The sequence below is a fragment of the Myotis lucifugus genome, unplaced genomic scaffold (assembly GCF_000147115.1).
Source record: "Myotis lucifugus unplaced genomic scaffold, Myoluc2.0 scaffold_185, whole genome shotgun sequence".
Lineage (NCBI taxonomy): Eukaryota > Metazoa > Chordata > Mammalia > Chiroptera > Vespertilionidae > Myotis > Myotis lucifugus.
The window spans coordinates 1599428-1618231 of record NW_005871233.1 but is presented as its reverse complement, the minus strand read 5'-3'; the positions used below and the strand labels follow the sequence as shown (position 1 = coordinate 1618231).

Below are 18804 nucleotides of genomic sequence, written 5' to 3'. Positions count from 1 at the left end.
TCAAGGTGTACACGTCAAACCAGAGTCTGTGTGTTTATTGCAACCCCTTCTCATCGATGGCAATAGCGTATTGTTCCAGCAGAAGCCTCTTGCACCAACACTCTACACATGGACACCAAGGATGTCGGCAGAGGGGCACCTTTTCTAATTCACACCCAGGACCCCTATGGGCTATTGGTGGTCCTGATGGAAGAGGAGCCAGGATTTGAATCAGGGCCAGCTGCTTCTAGAACTAGCCTAGCTTCCCAAGGGTACTGCAGGAACCCACAGACAAAGGTTCTTGTTCTACGGAAACCCCAGCCCACCGTGCCCCTGGCGGTCACTTCTTCTTCTGCACATGGCCACAGTCATACTTGCCACGCACAACCTTGAGCTTGACACCAGGCAGGTCCTGGGTGCGTCCGCCTTGCACAAGCACAACGTGGTGCTCCTGCAGGGTGTGGCCCTCTCCTGGGATAAAGCAGACGGCCTCTCGGCCTGTGCTGAGCCGCACGCGGCAGCACTTGCGGTTGGCTGAGTTGGGCTTCTTGGGTTTACGAATGAATGTGCGTAGAACCACGCCCTTCAGCTGCGGCCGGCCTTCTGTGGGACCCAGCTTTGGAGGCGGCCACTTCGGAGGCCCCCGACGGTGCATCTGATTCAGGGTGGCCATGGGGCGGGTGGCCCAGAGCCGGGGGACCAGGGCGAGGCCTGGAAAGACACAATGCGGGAGGGCAGAGTGGGGTTATTATCCCAATGAACAAGTAACAGTATTAGCAACACAATTCTGATGTTCCAGGCACTGTGCCAAGCCATTTATTTTTTTTAATATATTTTATTGATTTTTTACAGAGAGGAAGGGAGAGAGATAGAGAGCCAGAAACATCAATGAGAGAGAAACATTGATCAGCTGCCTCCTGCACGCCCCCCACTGGGGATGTGCCCACAACCAAGGTACATGCCCTTGACCGGAATCGAACCCGGGACCCTTGAGTCCACAGGCCAATGCTCTATCCACTGAGCCAAACTGGTTCTGGCCCAAGCCCTTATAAGATGCCTGTTTACATCTTTGGGAACTCACGGATAACAATAACAACAAACATTTATTAAGCAACCACCATATGTCAGGTTCTCTTTTAAGCATTTTACATGAATTAACTCGTTTTATTCTGCAAGAAAGGTATTAATTGTAAAGCTGTTTAAAGAGAATAATGAAAGCAAACAGGCTCACAATGCTCAAATCTTGTTCTATGCATCACACCTACGTTAACTCATGCCATTCCCACAGCAACACTATGGGGTATTTCAGGAAGGTGTCACTCCTCCTCCTGTCACACCCATCTGCCCTGTGAGCAGATCCTGTCGGCTGAACTTTCAAACACACTCTTTCTCCCTCCTCCATTATACTCACTCCTGTCCTGTCCACCCTCTTCTCCTCCCAGGTCTCCCCACTCCCACTACCTGCTCCAACATGCAGGCAGAGGGACCCCGTGCCACCCGGATCAGATCACATCCTTCCCCTGCTCAGAGCCCTCCTGTGGGGCCATCTCACTCAGGGTAAGAGTCCAAGTCCTCCCACAAGGCCCGACAGGGTCTGCGCCTGGTACTTCCCTTACCTCATCTCACTCACCCCCTTGCTCACCCAGCTGCAGCCTGTGTCCCCAAACACATCAACAGAAAGGAGACCAGTGTAGCTGCACTATAATAAGAGGAAAGGCAGGTGGGGGACAGAATATATTTCCCAGACAGACCCATAGGATTTGCTCATGGATAAAATGCAGGATGCAAGACTCAAAGATAACAGGATTCTCTTCAACAAACATTCACTGAGCACCTACTGTTTCGTGGCCCAACAATGGAGACACAGTAGTGACTGAGACAGCCCTGGACCATGTCCTCTTAAGAGTTCCCAGACCCGGATTTGAGGTCCATTCTTTCCTCTGTCACAGCATGGATGCCCTTTCACACCCAATTTCACCCCTCCACATCAAAGGCAGGTCCTGGCCCTACTGTCCACTCCACCTCTCCTCTGTCTCGAGTTACAGCACGATCTTCCCTAGAAGTCTCTTCCTAGTGGTATGCCCTTCAGCAAGACTGGTGTGGCTCAGTTAGCTGGGTGTGGTGCCAAAGGTTGCTGGTTCAACTCCTGGTCAGAGCACATGCCTGGGTTTGGGGCTCGATCCCTGGTAGGCGGCATGCAGGAGGCAGCCGATCAAATGTTACACTCTCACACGGATGTTCCTCTCTCCCTTCCTCCCTCTGTCTCTAAAAATCAATAAACTATTTTTAAAAAAAAAGACTCTTGGTCACTCAATGTCTCCGTGTCCTTCACGACCGTGTCTCCCTCCTGAACACCGTGTGTGAGAGGCTATCATGAGACCTGCATGTCAGCCCAGGTTCCCCAGGCAGGTGCAGGCCTGTCTTGCTCAGCCTTGCGATCCGTGGTAAGTGGCAAACAGAAGGTGAATAAGTGAATGGAGTACCTCACAAAGGGCCATGATAAGCGTTTAATATTTGTTAAGAGAGTACGTTCATAAATAAAGCATCGCTCTCGGTGCCTGGCACATACAAGGCCCTTGAAAAATATCAGCTGAATGAATGAGTTAGACGCCTTGCTCAGAAGTCTAAACCACGGGTGGTAAGTACAGTGGTTACTTAAGAAATAATTGACCCAAACTCCTGCTACTCCCCTGAAACATGGTAGCCTTTAATGCAACTACTTCTCACATCTGCTTTTGCACCCGAGCTCCGCCAAAACCCATCGTACAGCCAGCCACCCTTGATTTAAAACCCTGATTCCCTTGGGTCCGTGGCAGAGGCACAGACGTCCCTCGTCCAGCCTCGACTCCGTAGCCCAAGACGCCTACTTACTGTAGCTCAGGGGCATGCTGAGGCCCCGGAGAAGGCCGGACCACGACATCCCGCCGTCCGCGGCGTCCCTGTGTTAGGGGACAAGAGACTCAGAAACGAGGAGGGGAGTGCCCGGAGTCGGGCTAGCACCCACATGCTCCCTTCCCGCTCTCAGGACCTGGTTAAACTCAAGAATTTCCCCTGACGCTCGCCCTGGGCAGGCTTTGGGGCCCGCCCGCCCCCTGGAGTAGAGGGGAGACAGGCGAGAACCCGGGAAGTTTGGAGACCCCAGGAGTCCACCGACCTCACCGACCCCAGCAGGGCCCGCCGGCACGCCGAACCCAGCCTCCCGCCACTTCCGGCGGTAAGCCCGGCCGGTCCCGCCTCTCACCGGAGGGGCGTGGCCAAGACTGCGATTGGGCAACGGCCGAGTCAATCTCGGTCAACTTTTCTCACTGAACCTCTTCTGAGATTCGGAAGAGGGTCACCGCTTCCAAGGTCTGCGTGACTCGTCCGCCGGAGGATGGCTGCTTTGCAATTGGTCTAAACGCGGAGTGGGCGGGACGAAGGGTGTGTGTCGCCTTGTCCCCTGGCCAAGATGGCTGCGTCTGTAGCCCGGCGCTGGTGGCCTTTGGTGGCCCGCCGAGGGCTCCGGCCCCGCGGAGGTTGTGTCTGCAGCCAGAGGCCAAGGAGAAGTTTCGCAACCGAGAGGCGAGATCGGAACCTCTTGTACGAGCACGCGCGCGAGGGCTACAGCGCGCTCCCTCAGCTGGACTTGGAGCCGCTGTGCACACGCCCGGAAGAAGCCGCGCGCACCCTGGGGCACCGCAAGGGGGAGCTGCGGCCGGACGACCTGCCGGCGATCGTGAGTGCGCTTGCGCGGGCCAGAGCGCTTTGCCTATTGGCTGTTCACTTTACGGACGAATGGGCTTGCGAGACGCTCTCCAGCAGGGGGCGGTCTTACCGCTTGAAGTTTAGTTCTTTTCCACGTGTAACGCCAGGACCTCACGCATGTGCGCGTTGTCCACCGAGCGCTGAGGCCCTACTCCCTAGACCCCCATCATGGGCCTGTCCCGCAAAGCGTGCTGGGTATCTGTCTGCGCTAATGTGCCAATGTCCTCTGTGCTTCGACTTCATGCCGGGCTCATCCTAAGGCTAAACCTAATCCAACTAGAACCGGCGTCACCTCTTGCTGAGGTGTTGAGGATAGTAGGGACCCTAAATCCTTGCAGCCCTCTCTTGGACTCTCCTACTATCCTTTTCTAAGTGCTTTATACATATTAACCTCATTTAAGTTTTATGATAACCCTGTGAGGTAGGTGCCATAAGGCTCAGCGGAGTTAATTAACTTGCCCAAAATCATGTAGCTGGCGACAAGTGGGAATTTGAACCTGTGCTGCTTGGTTCCAGACGCAGTGTGAACTACCCCACGATGCTTACTCACGAGCAAGACAATTTGAGTTCACAGTCTAGTGAAAGAGAGAGATTTAACACACAATTAAAAACATAATCTCTGGTAAGTGCTGTAAAGACAGAGTAGGGGGGCGGAAGGGACATAAAGATTTTATAAAAACAAGAGTAGAGGACACCGTTCTGGGAGGGCTTCTCAGAGGAGGTGGCATTAAGCAAACATCTGTGGAATGAGTGAGGTCAGCCAGGGGAACGGGAGGGTCCCCAGTGGAGGGATCAGCACTACTAAAGCCTAGAGGTAAGACGCAATATCCATTTGGTGGACATGTAGATAACTTAGGGTCTTTCATTCTTATGTTTTATTATATTCTATTTAATTTTAAAAGTCCTGGCTACACACACCCCAAGATGAAACCAGTTTTACTAACAATTCTTGCTCTTACTATGTATGATACATTCTTACGTATAGAAAAACAGTCTGGAAGTTCCTCCAAAAATTAAACATAGAGTTACTATATGTTCCAGCAATTCCACTTCTGGGTATATACCCCAAAGAATTGAAAGCAGGGACTTGAACAGGTATTTGCACACTCATGTTCATGGCAGCATTATTCACAACAGCCAAAATGTGGACATCACCCAAGTGTCCATTGATAGATGAATGGATAAACAAAATGTGGTGTGAGTGAGTGAGTGTGTGTGTTTGTGTATACAGGGTGTCCTAAAAAATGTATATATACTTTACAGCTGATAGCTCAATTGATGTTTCTTTCTTTTCAGATTTAACCCATTGGAATTAGTAATTATTCAAAGTGTGTGTATACATTTTGGGGGGACAACCTACTATATATATATATATATATATATATATATATATATTGTTCACCCTTAAAAAGGAAGTTTTGACATACGTTATATCATGGATGAACTTTTTTATTTATTTTTTAAAATATATTTTTATTGATTTCAGAGAGGAAGGGAGAGGGAGAGAGAGATAGAAACATCAATGATGAGAAAGAATCATTGATTGTCTGCTTCCTGCATGCCCCCTACTGGGGATTGAGCCCACAACCTGGGCATGTGCCCTTGACTGGAATCAAACCTAGGACCCTTCAGTCTGCAGGCTGGCACTCTATTCACTCAGCCAAACCGGCTAGGGCTTGGATGAACCTTTTTTAAAAAATGTTTTTATTTATTTTAGAGAGATAAAAACATCGATCTACATGCCCTCCTGCATGCCCCCTACTGGGGATTGAGCCCTGCAACCCAGGCATGTACAGGAGAACGCTCAATCCACTTTGCCACACCGGCCGAGCTCATGGGTGAATCTTGAGGACATACATTAAGTGAAAAAATCCAGTCACAAAAAGACATACTATATGACTCCACTTATCTAAGTTACTTAGAGTAGTCAAATTCATAGAGTCAGAAAGTAGAATGGTGGTTGCCAGGGGCTGGGGGAGGGGAGAGTGAGAGTTTGTGTCTAATGGGTAAAGTTTCAGTTTGGGAAGGTGAAAGAGTTCTGGAGATGGATAGGGATCATGGTAACACAACAGGTGAATGTACTCTGTGTCACTGAACTGTATACTTAAAAAATGACTAAAATGGTAAATTTGGTGTCTATTTACCACATCCCAAAGCTTGAAGAAGAACACTTCTTTGGGGCATAAAGTGTGAGGAGGGCTGTGGCATGCGGCCTTGTGTGATTGTTCCCGGGGACTGTAGAGTGGTCACTCTCAGGCAGAAGAGGAGCTGTGTGAGAACTCTGGCCGGATTGGGGGGAGAAGGGGAGCCTGAAGGCTGGGAGGCTCACACAGGGATCCTCACTGGAAATGACAGGATCTGGGGTATCCGGGAGAGGGGGGATGGGGAGGACAGATTTGATGGATGTTCACAAGCCCTGGTGCCTGGCCTCGGGGCTGGGGTGGCATCCAGGAGGAGGCCCAGGGCTTTGGGATGGAGGATGGGAGTTGGTGGGAGGAGGAGCAGATCTGAGTGATGCTTTTCCCAGAGTCACCTTGCACATGGTGACAGGGAACATCCAGGAGGAGCCACTAAATGAGTAGCAACCCAACCTATGGCCCGTGTCCCCTCCAGGTTTCTGGCCCGGGGCCGTAGGGCACTGTCTATACCCGTTTGTTGAAAAGAAACTGTAACCAGAGAGGACAAAGGAGTTTGCCTGGGGACCTGGGGCCCCAGAGGGCCTCCAAGGCAACATGTGTGCCCCAGAAGGGAGAGCGGGGCTCCCGCCCCCTGACCCGTGTTGGAGAGTGCGGGGTTTGCTGCTCTGGCAGCCCCTAGGGTAGAGGCTCTTCTGCTCCCACATGGAGTCTGAGTGCTGGCGGGGGCCTCAGCTCCACGTCCCTCAGTGCCAGGTGCTTTCACCTCCTTGTTCTGTGTCCCTTAGGATGTTGTTCTGTTCAGCTGTTCAGCTCTCCTTAGGGTCCATCGTCCAGCCCGTGGGGATTGAGGAAGGGAAGCTCCAGGAAGTCCTCATATGAAGGGAAGGGGGGAGAATGGCTGCCCCGGACAGTGAGGGTCCAGGTGGGGCAGAGGACGGGGGCTGCTTCACGTCTTTCCTGCCGTGTTCACCCCCAGATCGCGACATGGCAGGAGCTGAGGCAGCTGCGGGAGCAGATCCGGAGCCTGGAGGAGGAGAAGGGGGCCGTGGCAGAGGCGGTGCAGGCCCTGCTGGTAAGCATGGGTCCTAGGTGGGTGGGGCTGCGGGCAGGATGCCACTGGCTGGTTTTAATGAGAAACCAAAGTTTTTTAAATTTTGTTTTATATATGCTTTTGCATATATCTTTTATTCTTTTTTTAGAATATATTTTATTGGTTTTTTACAGAGAGGAAGGGAGAGGGATAGAGAGTTAGAAACATCCATGAGAGAGAAACATCGGTCAGCTTCCTCCTGCACACCCCCCACTGGGGATGTGCTCACAACCAAGGTACATGCCCTTGACCGGAATCGAACCTGAGACCTTTCAGTCTGCAGGTCAACGCTCTATCCACTGAGCCAAACCGGTCAGGGCAGAGAAACCAAATTTAAGGAACTTGAAGGATGTGGACATTCATTACCTCACATAACAAGCCGTCCAGGGCCAGGCATTCCTGGGGTTGATAAATTAGTGGCTCCCCCAGCATCCCCAACCCAGGTTCCTTCCCTCTCTCTCCCATGACTTCACTGTGGTGATTTGACCTCAGTTTCCCCTCTCACAGTTCCAGGATGGTTGTCGTAGTACAGTGTCTCTTCCAGTGACTCTGCCAGAGGCTGAAAATGGGGCTTCTCTGGCTTGAGTGCCTTTTCCAAGAGTAGGGAGACCTTCCCTGAAGCCTCCAGCAGATCCTCTCACTCTCCTGGGCCCAGAATTCCCACGCCCACCCATCAGCAGCAAGAGGCAACCTCAGCTGGACCCGTATTCCCTGAACTCCAGGCAGCCTGGGAGGGCAGACTGAGTCAGGGGTCTGTGGGAAAGGAGGAAGGAGGGCAGGTGAGTTTGGATTAGACAGCCAGCAGCATCTGCCGCAGAGGGCTGAAAAATAGTCATAAAAACAATAGCAGGCATTTATATGCCAGTCATGTGTGCCAGGCACTGTTCTAGATGCTTCCCTTACTCTAAATTCTCAACACTGAGACCGGGACAGTACAAACCCAATTCTACAGCTGAGGAGGCTGAGGCCTCAGGCGGTTAAAACAGTGAAGGCGAACCTATGACACGCGTGTCAGAGGTGACACGCGAACTCATTTTTTTGGTTGATTTTTCTTTGTTAAATGGCATTTAAATATATAAAATAAATATCAAAAATATAAGTCTTTGTTTTACTATGGTTGCAAATATCAAAAAATTTCTATATGTGACACGGCACCAGAGTTAAGTTAGGGTTTTTCAAAATGCTGACATGCCGAGCTCAAGAGCTTCGCCATCACTGGGTTAAAACATGCCTCAGTCCTACAGCCAGGAAGCGGGAGAGGCAGGATTCGCATCCAGGCATTGGGCTGCCTTTCAGCACTCTGTTCGAAGGCCTCTCGCAACACTGATTACACCTCCCTGGGCCACAAGCATCACAACACAATTGATCTCAGTTAATGGTCAGTGAGTGCCAGAGCATCTTCTCAGAGAAGCCATGCACCAGCCTGCTGGGAGGTCGTTATCATCCCATTTCACAGATGGGAATGCCGAGGCTCCGAGAGGGAAAGAGATATGCCCAAAGGCACACAGCGGGTCAGCTCCCAGCATTCAGACCCAGTTCTGTCTGATTCCCTCTGTTGCTCAGCATCATAGAGGCTTGGGGTATCAAAGGCCCTTGGTCGCAGGCCTCCAATACACGCTCACAGACTGTCTTTCTAATCCCCAGTTTTCTCATCTACAAAACGGGGTCACGGCCCTAGCCAGTTTGAATGTCGGCCGGTGGACTGAAGGGTTGTGGGTTCGATTCTGGTCAAGGGCACATACCTTGGTTGCAGGCTCGATCCCCAGTGCCGGTCGGGTGCCTGCGGGAGGCAGCCAATCAATGTGTCTCTCTCATCTATGTTTTTCTCCCTCACTGTCACTCCCTCTCTCTTCCACTCTTTAAAAATCAATGGAAAAAATATCGTCGGGTGAGGATTAACAAAAACAAAACAAAACGGGGTCACGTTGATGCCAACTTCGTGGAGTAGGTTATGAAGAAATAGGATCATGTGAGAGCCCTCTGCATGGTGCCAGGCATGAGGCAGCGCTCAGTAAATGGGGTTGCAGGTGTGATTATTATTGTTATTTTGCCTCTTCACAGCTTTACTGACAAAAACTGAGGCAGTCAAGGAGGGACCCAGCCAGGCATTGACAGAGCAACAGTTCAGATCCCCTGGCCTGTTTGACCTTTCACCGCCCCCTCCTCCCCACCCTCAACCGCATCAAACCAATCACCCTGTCTGTCTTTTCTACCAGGTGAACCAAGACAACAATCAAGTGCAGCAGGTACCACAGGGAGTTAACATACTGTCCCAGGTGGGGGGTAGGCAGTTCATATGTCAGTCATGATTCCTCCATTGTGTGTGACAACTCAGACAGGATTAAGGGGGGAAACAGGCTCTATTGATTCATGAAACTAAAAAGCAAGCTTCAGGTACAGCAAGGTCTAGGTCCTGGCTCTGTATCTGGTTCTACTTCCCTCTTATTCCCAGACCAGCTTTCTCCCCTTGGGGGAAGGGAGGCAGGGTCGGGGACAAAAAGAACCTCTTCCCTTATAGCTCCCGCCGTAGTCCTGGGGCTGATTCTCATAAGTTTGGTTTGTGTCAGGTGCCTGTCTTTGAGCCCGTCACTGGGGCCAAGGCAATGAAATGTTCCAGTAATCCAGGCCTGAGTCATGTCCCCAAGGATGTGCCATGTGAAGGTGAAGGAAGAAGGGAGGTTCCCTAAAGGCAATTAAGGATATTGAGCCAAAAGCAGAGGCAGCAAATTGTCTACCACAGAGGTTCTGCCAGCAGGGACCCAGGTCAGACTGGTGGAGGGACTCCCCCACCCTGGCCTGGGCTGACCCTTCTCACTCTGCCCCCAGGACCCGCAGTATCAGAGTCTGCGGGCACGGGGCCGGGAGATCCGGAAGCAGCTCGTGCTCCTGTACCCCAAGGAGGCCCAGCTTGAGGAGCAGTTCTACCTGCGGGCGCTGAGGCTGCCCAACCAGACCCACCCAGATGTGGTAAGGCCTGTGCTGGGCAACGGAGGCCACGGGCCTGCCTAGTGCCACCTTTCTGACCTGTTGGTGGCCTTGGCAACCCCAGGGCCAACATGTACAGCTGTGCAGGTTGTTTACTGCCTAACAGCACAGTGAGCGTCCAGCCACATGCCGGACACGAGGCTGTATCTGCCAGGGGGGACACCTTTTATAAGGTGATTTCTGGTGATGCCCTCTGTCTCCCTGCAGCCCATCGGGGACGAGAGCCAAGCCCGAGTGCTACACGTGATCGGAGACAAGCCAGGTGGGCCACACTCCGGCCCGGGCAGCCCAGGCTGGGGGCGGGGCTTCTGGGTCTGGGGCTGTGCTGGCTTCCTCCTCCTCAGCTGGAGCCCAGTGAGGCTGTCTCTCGGGGGCAGTTCTGTTTTTATTCTCTCCCCTCACCTCACCAGGTCCTCTCACCCTGTGTCTGTGTGTGCCAGCCCCGTCTCTGTCCAACTGTCTTTGGCCCCATCTCTCGTGGGCTTTTCCTCTCTGGCTCTCTCCCTCTCTCTCTGATTCTCCCTTCTACCTAGTGTTTCCTTCTCTTTCCCTTCTCTCTTCCTCTCCTTTTCTGATCCTGCCTTCAATCTCTTTCTGGCTCCCATCTCTGCATCCATCTTAACCTTTCTCTTTCTTCCTCTCTCTCCTTTTCGCTCCCTTTCTGCCTTACTGCCTTTCCTTCCGCCGTTTTTCTAATCTTTCTCTCTGTCCCATCTCCCTGCCTCTCCCCATCTTAGCCCATTGCTTTTCATCCACATCCAGCTTTCTCCTTCCAACCCCGGGGCCACCTGGAAATCGCCGAGAAACTTGACATCATCCGTCAGAAGTGAGCTCCCTCCCAGCCCTTTCCACCCAGCCCTCCCCACCCCAACAGCTGGCTGCCGGCTCTGCCTCCCCCAGCCCAGTACTGGGTGTGGAGCCACCTGGGCCGCACCCCTCATGAATGTTTGATACCCGGTTCCCCGTTTGGCATCTGGGCCTCTGCCCCTGGGTATTCAGTCTTTCCCCACCCCCAACACCCCCAGCCTCCAAGCCCTGGTCCACAAGCCCCCGCCTGTCTGCCCATCCGTCTCTCAGGCGCCTGTCTCACGTGTCTGGCCACCGCTCCTATTACCTGCGCGGGGCTGGAGCCCTCCTGCAACATGGCCTGGTCAACTTCACCCTCAGCAAGCTCATCCAGCGGGTATGGTCCAAGTATGAGAGGCTACCTGGAGGGGTGGCATTGAAGCTGAGCTCCGAAGGCTCGAGGCAGTGAGGAGGGGGTGTGACCGCTGTTCCAGTTACTGTTTTCAGAACTTCACATGTATCATTGACACATTTAATTCTATGACAACTTTTGAGGTGGGTGCTAGTATTATCCCCACTTTAGAGATTGAGAAATTGAGGTCTGGAAGGGGAGTAAGTAGCTGAAGGCTCTATAGCTAGCATGTAGGCTCAAGGATAGAGCCTACATTTGTAACCACTGCGCTGCTGCCTGCCTGCTGTGTACACAGTGTTGCGGAATCATGGCGTCCATTGACACTGGAGGGGGGTTGGCCAGGGCTCAGTGCATGGGGCATTGGCCGTGGCAAGGGACTGGGACATTACCTGGGGAGCCACGGAAGGCTTTAAGCAGGGGAGGGAATGATAGAACTGTGATCTGTCGTATGATCTGAGTGTGGAAACCATGAAGCGCCAGAAGAGGGTCCCAGTGACAGGGACACCAGGGCCGGGGCCAGCAAAGCCCACTGCTCAGGTCTTCCTCAGTTTCCTCTGAAGTGGAATGGACTTTGGAGTGACAAGGGAGTGCAGTGGCCATCTGCAGTGTCCCTTCAGGCCTGAGCTTGGGATCTGGGGGGGTCTTGGCTGTGCTACTCACCCCTTTCCTTCCCCACACAGGGCTTCACCCCCATGACAGTGCCAGACCTTCTCCGAGGAGCTGTGTTTGTGAGTGAGGACTCTGCTCTCCAAGCCGAGCTGTGATCAGGCCCTGCGCTGGGGACCCCGGGCAGAGGCCAGCCTGTCTCCCTAGGAAACTGCCCTAGGGCTGGCTTGAGGGGCCGGGATGGGCCAGGGAGGCCAGGGTGGTTCCAGATTCTTATAGGGGAGGAGCAGGGGTTGTGACTGCAAAGTGGAGGAGGCTGTGCCTCACTGACCTCTGTGGCTTGGCCTCCTCAGGAAGGCTGTGGGATGACACCTAATGCCAACCCATCCCAAATTTACAACATTGACCCCTCCCGCTTTGAAGACCTCAACCTGGCCGGGACAGCAGAGGTGGGGCTTGCAGGTGAGCACCTGCCTGGGGCAAGGGTGGTGAGTACACCTCCAGTGTCCTCAGAGCAGGAGCAATTTTAAGGGGGCAACTTGGAGTATGCTGGGGGGTGGCGGCTGCCTGCCCAGGGTACCTTGGCAACCCCATAGCCAACATGTACAGCTGTGCAGGTTGTTTACTGCCTAACAGCACAGTGAGCGTCCAGCCACATGCCGGACACGAGGCTGTGTCTGCCAGAGGGGATACCTTTTATAATCCTACAAAAGTTTCCTGTGGATGGAGGGTGGCCCTGGCTGACCCAGACTGTCCCCCTCTCCTCCCAGGCTACTTCATGGACCACGCTGTGGCCTTCAGGGACCTGCCAATCAGGTGATGCCCAGTTCCTGTAGACCTTGCCCCCACCTGTGATGTTCCCTCTCCCTTCCCTGACCCCACCATCCCTGCTCCCCCAGGATGGTTTGTTCCAGTACCTGCTACCGGGCAGAAACACACACAGGGAAGGAGCCCTGGGGGCTATACCGAGTGCACCACTTCACCAAGGTTGGCATAGCAGGGACTTGGGGGGGCCACCCAACAGCCCAGGGTCTCCTGACTCCTTTGCCCCCTGCTCTGTGCCAGGTGGAGATGTTCGGGGTGACAGGCCCTGGGCTGGAACAGAGCTCACAGCTGCTGGAGGAGTTTCTGTCCCTGCAGATGGAGATCTTGACAGAGCTGGGCTTGCACTTCCGGTGCGGAGGAGGGTGGGGCTGAGGTGGGGGAGAGAGGAGGTAGATGCTGGGCTGGCGCTCCCCCCATTCTGAAAACCCTCTCCGCTTCTCCCCCGCCCCCTTTTCCCTGTGTAGGCTATCTGTCTGCCTATCAATCTCTGAAGTCCTGACTGGGGTTATGGGATTGTAACCACAGCATCAGCAGCACAGGGTGCTCCAGGGTCGAGACCCAGGCCCCTTCCCTCCTGTTGCTCCCCATCCCTAAGGTGCTGCCTCTCTTGCAGTCCCAGGCGGCTTCTCACCACCCGGTGAGAAGGGGGGACACACCCCTTGCCTTAAAGATGTTGGAAGCCTACTTCCCCTCTCACTGTCAGTCACACGTAGCTTTCAAAAGACGCTGAAAAACACAGACTTTTTCTGGGGTGACCCATTACAAATATTTGGGGTGCTATTATTACAGACAGTGGGACTGGCCATGGTGAGCATCCTGGAGACACGGCCACAAGTCCTTTCTCCTCCCTGGCCTTCTCTCCCATCAGCTCCTTCCTGCCTCCTGTATCACCTTCTCCATCACCACCCACTGCCTCAATGAGGTGTCCCCTTTGCCACTGTCTCCCTTTTTTACTTCCATTGCCCACTTTTAGCTACCTTCTCTCCCACTGCCTCCCTCCTCCTCTCACCCTGACCTTCGCCTTGCCTGTCTCCATGGCTGCAGGGTCCTGGACATGCCCACCCAGGAACTGGGCCTTCCCGCCTACCGCAAGTTCGACATTGAGGCCTGGATGCCAGGCCGGGGCCGCTTTGGCGAGGTGAGCCCCCGCCCAGTGGGGACGCAGGGTGGAAAGGAGATGACACCGGCCCCACAGCTGATCCTCTCAGCTCACCCCACCCTCCTGTCCAGGTCACCAGTGCTTCTAACTGCACAGACTTCCAGAGCCGCCGCCTCCACATCATGTTCCAGACAGAGGCTGGGGAGCTGCACTTTGCCCACACGGTGAGCACCTGCCTCCACTCCCCACCGTCCACACCACCTCAACCCCTGGGGCCCACCAGCAGGCCTCAGCCTGAGCGTGTCTCTCTCCCAGGTGAATGCCACAGCCTGTGCTGTCCCCCGCCTTCTCATCGCCCTCCTGGAGAGCAATCAGCAAAAGGTGAGGGGCCCTGGCCAGTGTGGCTCAGTTGGTTGGGCATCATCCCGTGCACTGAAAGGTTGCTGGTTCGATCCCTGGTCAGGGCACATGCCCAGATTGTGGGCTCAATCCCTGGTAGGGAGCATGCAGGAGGCAGCTGATCGATGTTTCCCACTTGCATTGGTGTTTCTCCTTTTCCCTTCCTCTCTCTATAAACATCAGTAAAGAAATCTTAAAAAAAAAAAAAATGCTGAATTATACCCAAAAGGGCAGGGGTGGAGGGCTAGTGCAGTGGCAGCATCCTAAGGCCTGCTTTGTCCCCAGGACGGCTCGGTCCTCATTCCCCCTGCCCTCCAGCCCTACCTTGGCACCGATCGGATCACAGCCCCCACTCACGTGCCTCTCCAGTATATTGGGCCCAACCAGCGCCAGAAGCCCAGGCTCCGGGGCCAGCCTGCCTTGAACTAAGGACTCATCCTCATCAGCCACCTGGGTTGTCGCTGGCTGAGGGGACCGTGGACCCTGAGGCATGTCCTGAGCCTGCCCTGACATCTGGATTCCTCCTCAGCTCCACGCCTGGGCCTGTGGACTCCCGGGTCCACCTCTCCTTCCTGCTGCCTCAGAATCAGTGATCTTGTTGTCACTGGGGGTCCCAATGGGAAGCAGGACATCTGGGGACTTGAAGGATCTAGGGATGGGATAAGAAGAGAGACCTCCACCCCTTCTGTCTTCCCTCCCCCCTTAGTACTTAGCAGAAAGTCCCTAATAAATGGTCAGAACAATGGTCTTTGTGGATCTGTGAGCAGGGGAGATGGCCCTGGCCAACTAGTGTGGGTGGGGGCAATTGCTCAGAAGTGCTAAATGATCAGAGGGGCCATGGCTGGACATACCCAGCAACTCCTAGGGCACATGGACAATGCTGGGTTTGAACCCAGGCCCGCCTTTCAGTAGCTTGGGGACCAGCAGGGAGCTGAGGATGCTGAGGCCTCTCCCCCAATTTTGGGATAGTGACACCTCTCCCTGACCCGTTTCAACCTCACCTCTCGGTCCCCTGCTCCAGGTAGAGGGCCAGTAGGCAGCATTGATGGTGAAACCCAAATTTGCTCTTCCCCTGGGTGTGCCCGCTGCAGCATTTGGAGCCATTTTCCTAGCTCCCCTGGCCACAGCCCTGTAGGCATCCTCAATTCCTCTTCCATCCACATCTGCAGACCTGGGCAGTTGCACCTTCGGAATGTTTCCAGAGCTGCCCTCTCTCATCCCAGCCCCTCCACGGTCCTGTCCACCGCTACCTCCCATTTGGAGAGTTGCAGCCTCTTTGGTGTCTCCCTGCTCCTGTCTCACACATACAGCCAGAGCGCCCCTGTGACACAGGCATCAGGGCTTGTGCCCCCTGCCCAGAGCTCCCCTGTGGCTCCAGCTCAGGAAAGGACAGGGTTGTAGTAGGTGCTCAATAAAAATTACAGGCTTGAAGGTGCTGCAACCTGAGGAGTTCCCAGTACCCAGAACTGCTTAAATCAGTGGTCACCAACCGGTGGTCCTCGGACCACTGGTGGCCCGTGAGGTCCAAAAGGTTGGCAACTGCTGGCCTAAATGATCTTACACATACATTCATTTACTTAATCCTCACCGTCAAGCCTCACCTGTGGAATAGGTGGTCACCAACTCTATTTTACAAATGAAGAAACAGGTGTCAAAGAGATTAAGCAATTGTCCAAGGGCTGCAGGGCTGGGAGCTGGGAGTCAGGCAGAGCCCAGTCACAACCTCAGGGATAGGTAGGCTATGAGACCCACTTTCCAGGTGAGGAAACGGGCCAAGAAAAGGTAAGAGTTGCCTGAGGTTGGTCAGTAAGTGGCTTCTTCGAACCTAAGCCCACCTTTCAATGAGGCCTTTTGCTTGTCAGACCTTCTCTGGGGGAACCTCCCTATCCCCATGCTGGTTCTGTGCCGGAAGCAGGAGGGGAGAGGGTGCAGGGTGTGGGTCCCCATGAATAATTGAGGGACTCAGGCAGGTCAGCGCCCCGCAGCTGTTCCACCTGCAGTAGGAGGGCATGGTGGTGACATCACTTTCTCCCTGGGGGGAGGGGGTAATGGGTTATAAGGAGCTGCCACCCTAGCGCCGAGGACCCTGATTGGGAAGCACCACCATGCAGTGCCATGGAAGGCCCTCCGTGCTGCTGTTGCTGCCACTGTCCCTGCTGCTGGGGGCGTGTGAGTGCAAGGAACCGGGGAGGGGGCACCTCGGGGGCCAGGCTGGGGAGCAGGGTGACTGGGGGCTGGGACAGTACACCCAGCGGGTCGGATGAGAAACTTCATGGGCCCAGCTGTCTGGTGGGGACAGTACATGGGGCAGGTGGCTGGGGAGGGGACAGGGATCAGGGCGCCCTTGGGGCTGGGATCAGCACCAGGGACAGCGCTGGGGTCCCAAGCCCAGTTCCCATCTCCTTCCTCCACAGCCACTGCTGCTCCTCTGGCATCAAGATCCTCCAAGGAGGAGGTAAGGAGTGTGGACCTCTTGCCCTGCCTCATCTCCCTGGAGCCCTGGCCCTCCCTGCCCAGCTTCCTCCACATCACCTCCCCTCCAGCTGCTTTCCTTACCCCCATCTGCTCTCCCCTCAACCTCCCCTCTGACCCTTCACCCCCAGCTGACCCGCTGTCTGGCAGAGGTGGTCACAGAAGTGCTGACTCTGGGTCAGGCCCAGCGAGGCCCCTGCATGGCTCTCCTGCACAAAGGTAAGGAGGACCCAGGCTCCAGTTCCTCTGGGAGCCCACCCCACCCAGAGTTCTGCCCCGGGCTGCCTGGAGGGTGTTCTCTTATCCCAGGGCTTTCCTTGCCTCCTCCACTCACCTCCCTCTCCGAAGCCTCTTCCTTCTGCTTGGGCTCAATTTCTGGCTGGCAGAGGAGGTGGTGGTGTAGCAAGTCCTCATGCCCCTCCCTTCTCCCAAAGTGTCCAGCCTGGTCCCCAGCCCACCCTTGGGGCTCCTTAGGGGTACAGGAGGGGGGGCAGAGTGTCCCTGGGCCCTGACCCTCCTCTCCCGGTTCTGGGCAGTCCCCCTGCGGACCTCAGGAGGGCCCCGGAACTCCTCCAGATGTTTCCCAACTGGCTGCAGTGTCCTTTCTCTTCCCACCAGAGATGTGTGAGACAGAGCCCTACAGCTGTGTGTCCACTGAGGAGAAAGGCTTGCTGGTTAGCGATTTCAAGAAGCGGGAGGCTGGGAAGATGAGGTCCAGCCAGGAAATGAGGGATGAGGAAGAGGAGGCAGCAGAGAGGACCCACAAGTCTGAGGTGCGGGAACAGGCCATGCATGAGCATCTCCACAGCCGGCTCCGCCAGGAAGAGGACCATGAGGAGGCACAGAAGAAGGAGGAGGAGGAGGAAGAGGAAGAGGAGGAGGAGGAGAAGGAGGAGGAAAAGAAAAAAAGGGGGCCCATGGAGACCTTCGAAGGCCTGTGGAAGCGGTGGCAAGAGGATGGAGGGGACCCCCAGAAGCAGGTGGCAGAGCAGGCCAGTGACGAGGAGCTGGCCCAGTTCAAGGCCAAGGAGAAGGGCATGCATGTGCTGGGTGGGGGCAGCAGCCTGTGGCAGGGGGCCAAGGGCAGGGGAAGAGAGAGGCACAAGGACTCGCTGTACCACCACCGCCGCCAGCCAGAAACTGAGTCCAAGCAGGAGGAGAAGGAAGAGGCTTTGGAGAGGGAGGTGAGTGGAGGGGGCAGTGGGGAGCAGGGTGGACCAAACGCCAGTGGAGTTCCTACCAAACACCTACCAGTGTTGGGCCTTAAATAGCAAGATCCACCATGACTGGGTCACAGTGACCAGGACTGACACCAGGACTAGGTAGCAACATCCAAGGGCCTCTACTTGACCAAGAAGGCTTCCATTCTGATTACAGTCACCCAGATGGCCACCATCAGTTCACAGAGCATCTGAGTTAGCCACCACTGCTAGTCCCTGCCGAGCAAATCGGCCCCATGAAAAGGCTGCGGTGCCTGATTCACTGAACTATAGATGGATATATTGCTGGGTCAGAAAGTAAGATGCTTCCATGATTGATGGCAGCAACCAAAATGGCCATCCCCCCACATGGGTCATGGCATTCAAGCTGGGCACCTTTGCTAGTCCTGTGTCTGCTGCTGTTGGCTATGGCAGTCACCACAGACCTCACCACTGGTCACGTTACTCTTCCAGGGTTATAGCAACCACTGTGGTCACCATCACAGCCCATGATGACCAAGATGACTGCTGCCGGCTGCCATTGTGCGAGCTGCCATGGCCCACATTCATGGGCAACCACTGGTGTGGCCTGCCCTTGGAGGTGAGCGCTGACCACCCATTTCTGATCCCACCAGGAGCAGGATGTGGAGCAGCTGGAGCACGTGAGAGAGGAGCTGAAGAAGGCAGCGGAGATGCTGGGGGAGGAGCTCCGGAGGGAGGGCTGACTCGACCTCATGTCCTCCTTCTTCCTGGCACACCCTATGGCTTAGGACTGGTGACCCCAAAACCCCCACCTCAACTGGCGCCCCTGCCTCTCCCCAACCTGCAGGAATGGGAGAAGGGTGTGCCTTGGAACCAGGCCTGAGGGGCCAAGTCTTCCCTGAATAAGGGGATGGGTTTAGACTGACTCAAAAAACACTCTGCCACCCACAAAACCCACTCCAACCCTTCTGAGTGAATAAAGCACAAAGAAAACCACCAAGGCTTACTGTGTAGCACTCAATTTTGGAGGGATGGAGCCCATGAGTAAACTGGAGGACTGGGAAGGCAACAGTCAATCTAGTCTCTGA

At 54.7% G+C, this 18804-nt stretch overlaps 3 protein-coding genes across 5 annotated transcripts; 2 read left to right on the top strand and 1 right to left on the bottom strand.

Annotated features, from left to right (window-relative positions):
- Positions 1-3362, bottom strand: MRPS12 (mitochondrial ribosomal protein S12). 3 transcript variants are annotated; one of them, XM_014462609.2, is made up of 3 exons: positions 3134-3223; positions 2851-2918; positions 1-690 (listed from the first exon to the last, which is right to left on the bottom strand). In XM_014462609.2, exons 2-3 carry the CDS (start codon positions 2897-2899, stop codon positions 320-322), a joined length of 420 nt encoding a protein of 139 aa, XP_014318095.1. In that variant the 5' UTR covers positions 2900-2918; positions 3134-3223; the 3' UTR covers positions 1-319. The 3 variants fall into 3 exon arrangements, with proteins under 3 accessions (XP_014318095.1, XP_023616354.1, XP_023616353.1); XM_023760586.1 differs by having other exon boundaries at positions 3139-3159; XM_023760585.1 differs by having other exon boundaries at positions 9-690; positions 3221-3362.
- A 35-nt stretch (positions 3363-3397) lies between these two features.
- Positions 3398-14807, top strand: SARS2 (seryl-tRNA synthetase 2, mitochondrial). The gene is made up of 16 exons (XM_006096688.3): positions 3398-3694; positions 6838-6933; positions 9168-9197; positions 9778-9918; positions 10144-10198; positions 10699-10762; positions 11014-11119; positions 11815-11862; positions 12094-12202; positions 12511-12556; positions 12640-12727; positions 12806-12915; positions 13610-13703; positions 13796-13888; positions 13980-14045; positions 14349-14807. Exons 1-16 carry the CDS (start codon positions 3428-3430, stop codon positions 14490-14492), a joined length of 1557 nt encoding a protein of 518 aa, XP_006096750.1. The 5' UTR covers positions 3398-3427; the 3' UTR covers positions 14493-14807.
- Positions 14808-15668: 861 nt separating this feature from the next.
- CCER2 (coiled-coil glutamate rich protein 2) lies at positions 15669-18712 on the top strand. The gene is made up of 5 exons (XM_023760584.1): positions 15669-16232; positions 16478-16518; positions 16667-16754; positions 17154-17719; positions 18370-18712. Exons 1-5 carry the CDS (start codon positions 16169-16171, stop codon positions 18457-18459), a joined length of 849 nt encoding a protein of 282 aa, XP_023616352.1. The 5' UTR covers positions 15669-16168; the 3' UTR covers positions 18460-18712.
- The last annotated feature ends 92 nt before the right edge of the window (positions 18713-18804 follow it).

Coding starts and splice junctions, on each gene's coding strand:
- MRPS12 (XM_023760585.1), bottom strand. CDS start 2,899: ATGTCGTGGTCCGGCCTTCTCCGGGGCCTCAGCATGCCCCTGAGCTAC. Junction 691..2,850: donor CAGCATGCCCCTGAGCTACA/GTAAGTAGGCGT, acceptor GTGTCTTTCCAG/GCCTCGCCCTGGTCCCCCGG.
- SARS2 (XM_006096688.3), top strand. CDS start 3,428: ATGGCTGCGTCTGTAGCCCGGCGCTGGTGGCCTTTGGTGGCCCGCCGA. Junction 11,863..12,093: donor TTCTCCGAGGAGCTGTGTTT/GTGAGTGAGGAC, acceptor TGGCCTCCTCAG/GAAGGCTGTGGGATGACACC. Junction 13,889..13,979: donor AGCTGCACTTTGCCCACACG/GTGAGCACCTGC, acceptor TCTCTCTCCCAG/GTGAATGCCACAGCCTGTGC.
- CCER2 (XM_023760584.1), top strand. CDS start 16,169: ATGCAGTGCCATGGAAGGCCCTCCGTGCTGCTGTTGCTGCCACTGTCC. Junction 16,233..16,477: donor GTCCCTGCTGCTGGGGGCGT/GTGAGTGCAAGG, acceptor CTTCCTCCACAG/CCACTGCTGCTCCTCTGGCA. Junction 16,519..16,666: donor CAAGATCCTCCAAGGAGGAG/GTAAGGAGTGTG, acceptor CTTCACCCCCAG/CTGACCCGCTGTCTGGCAGA.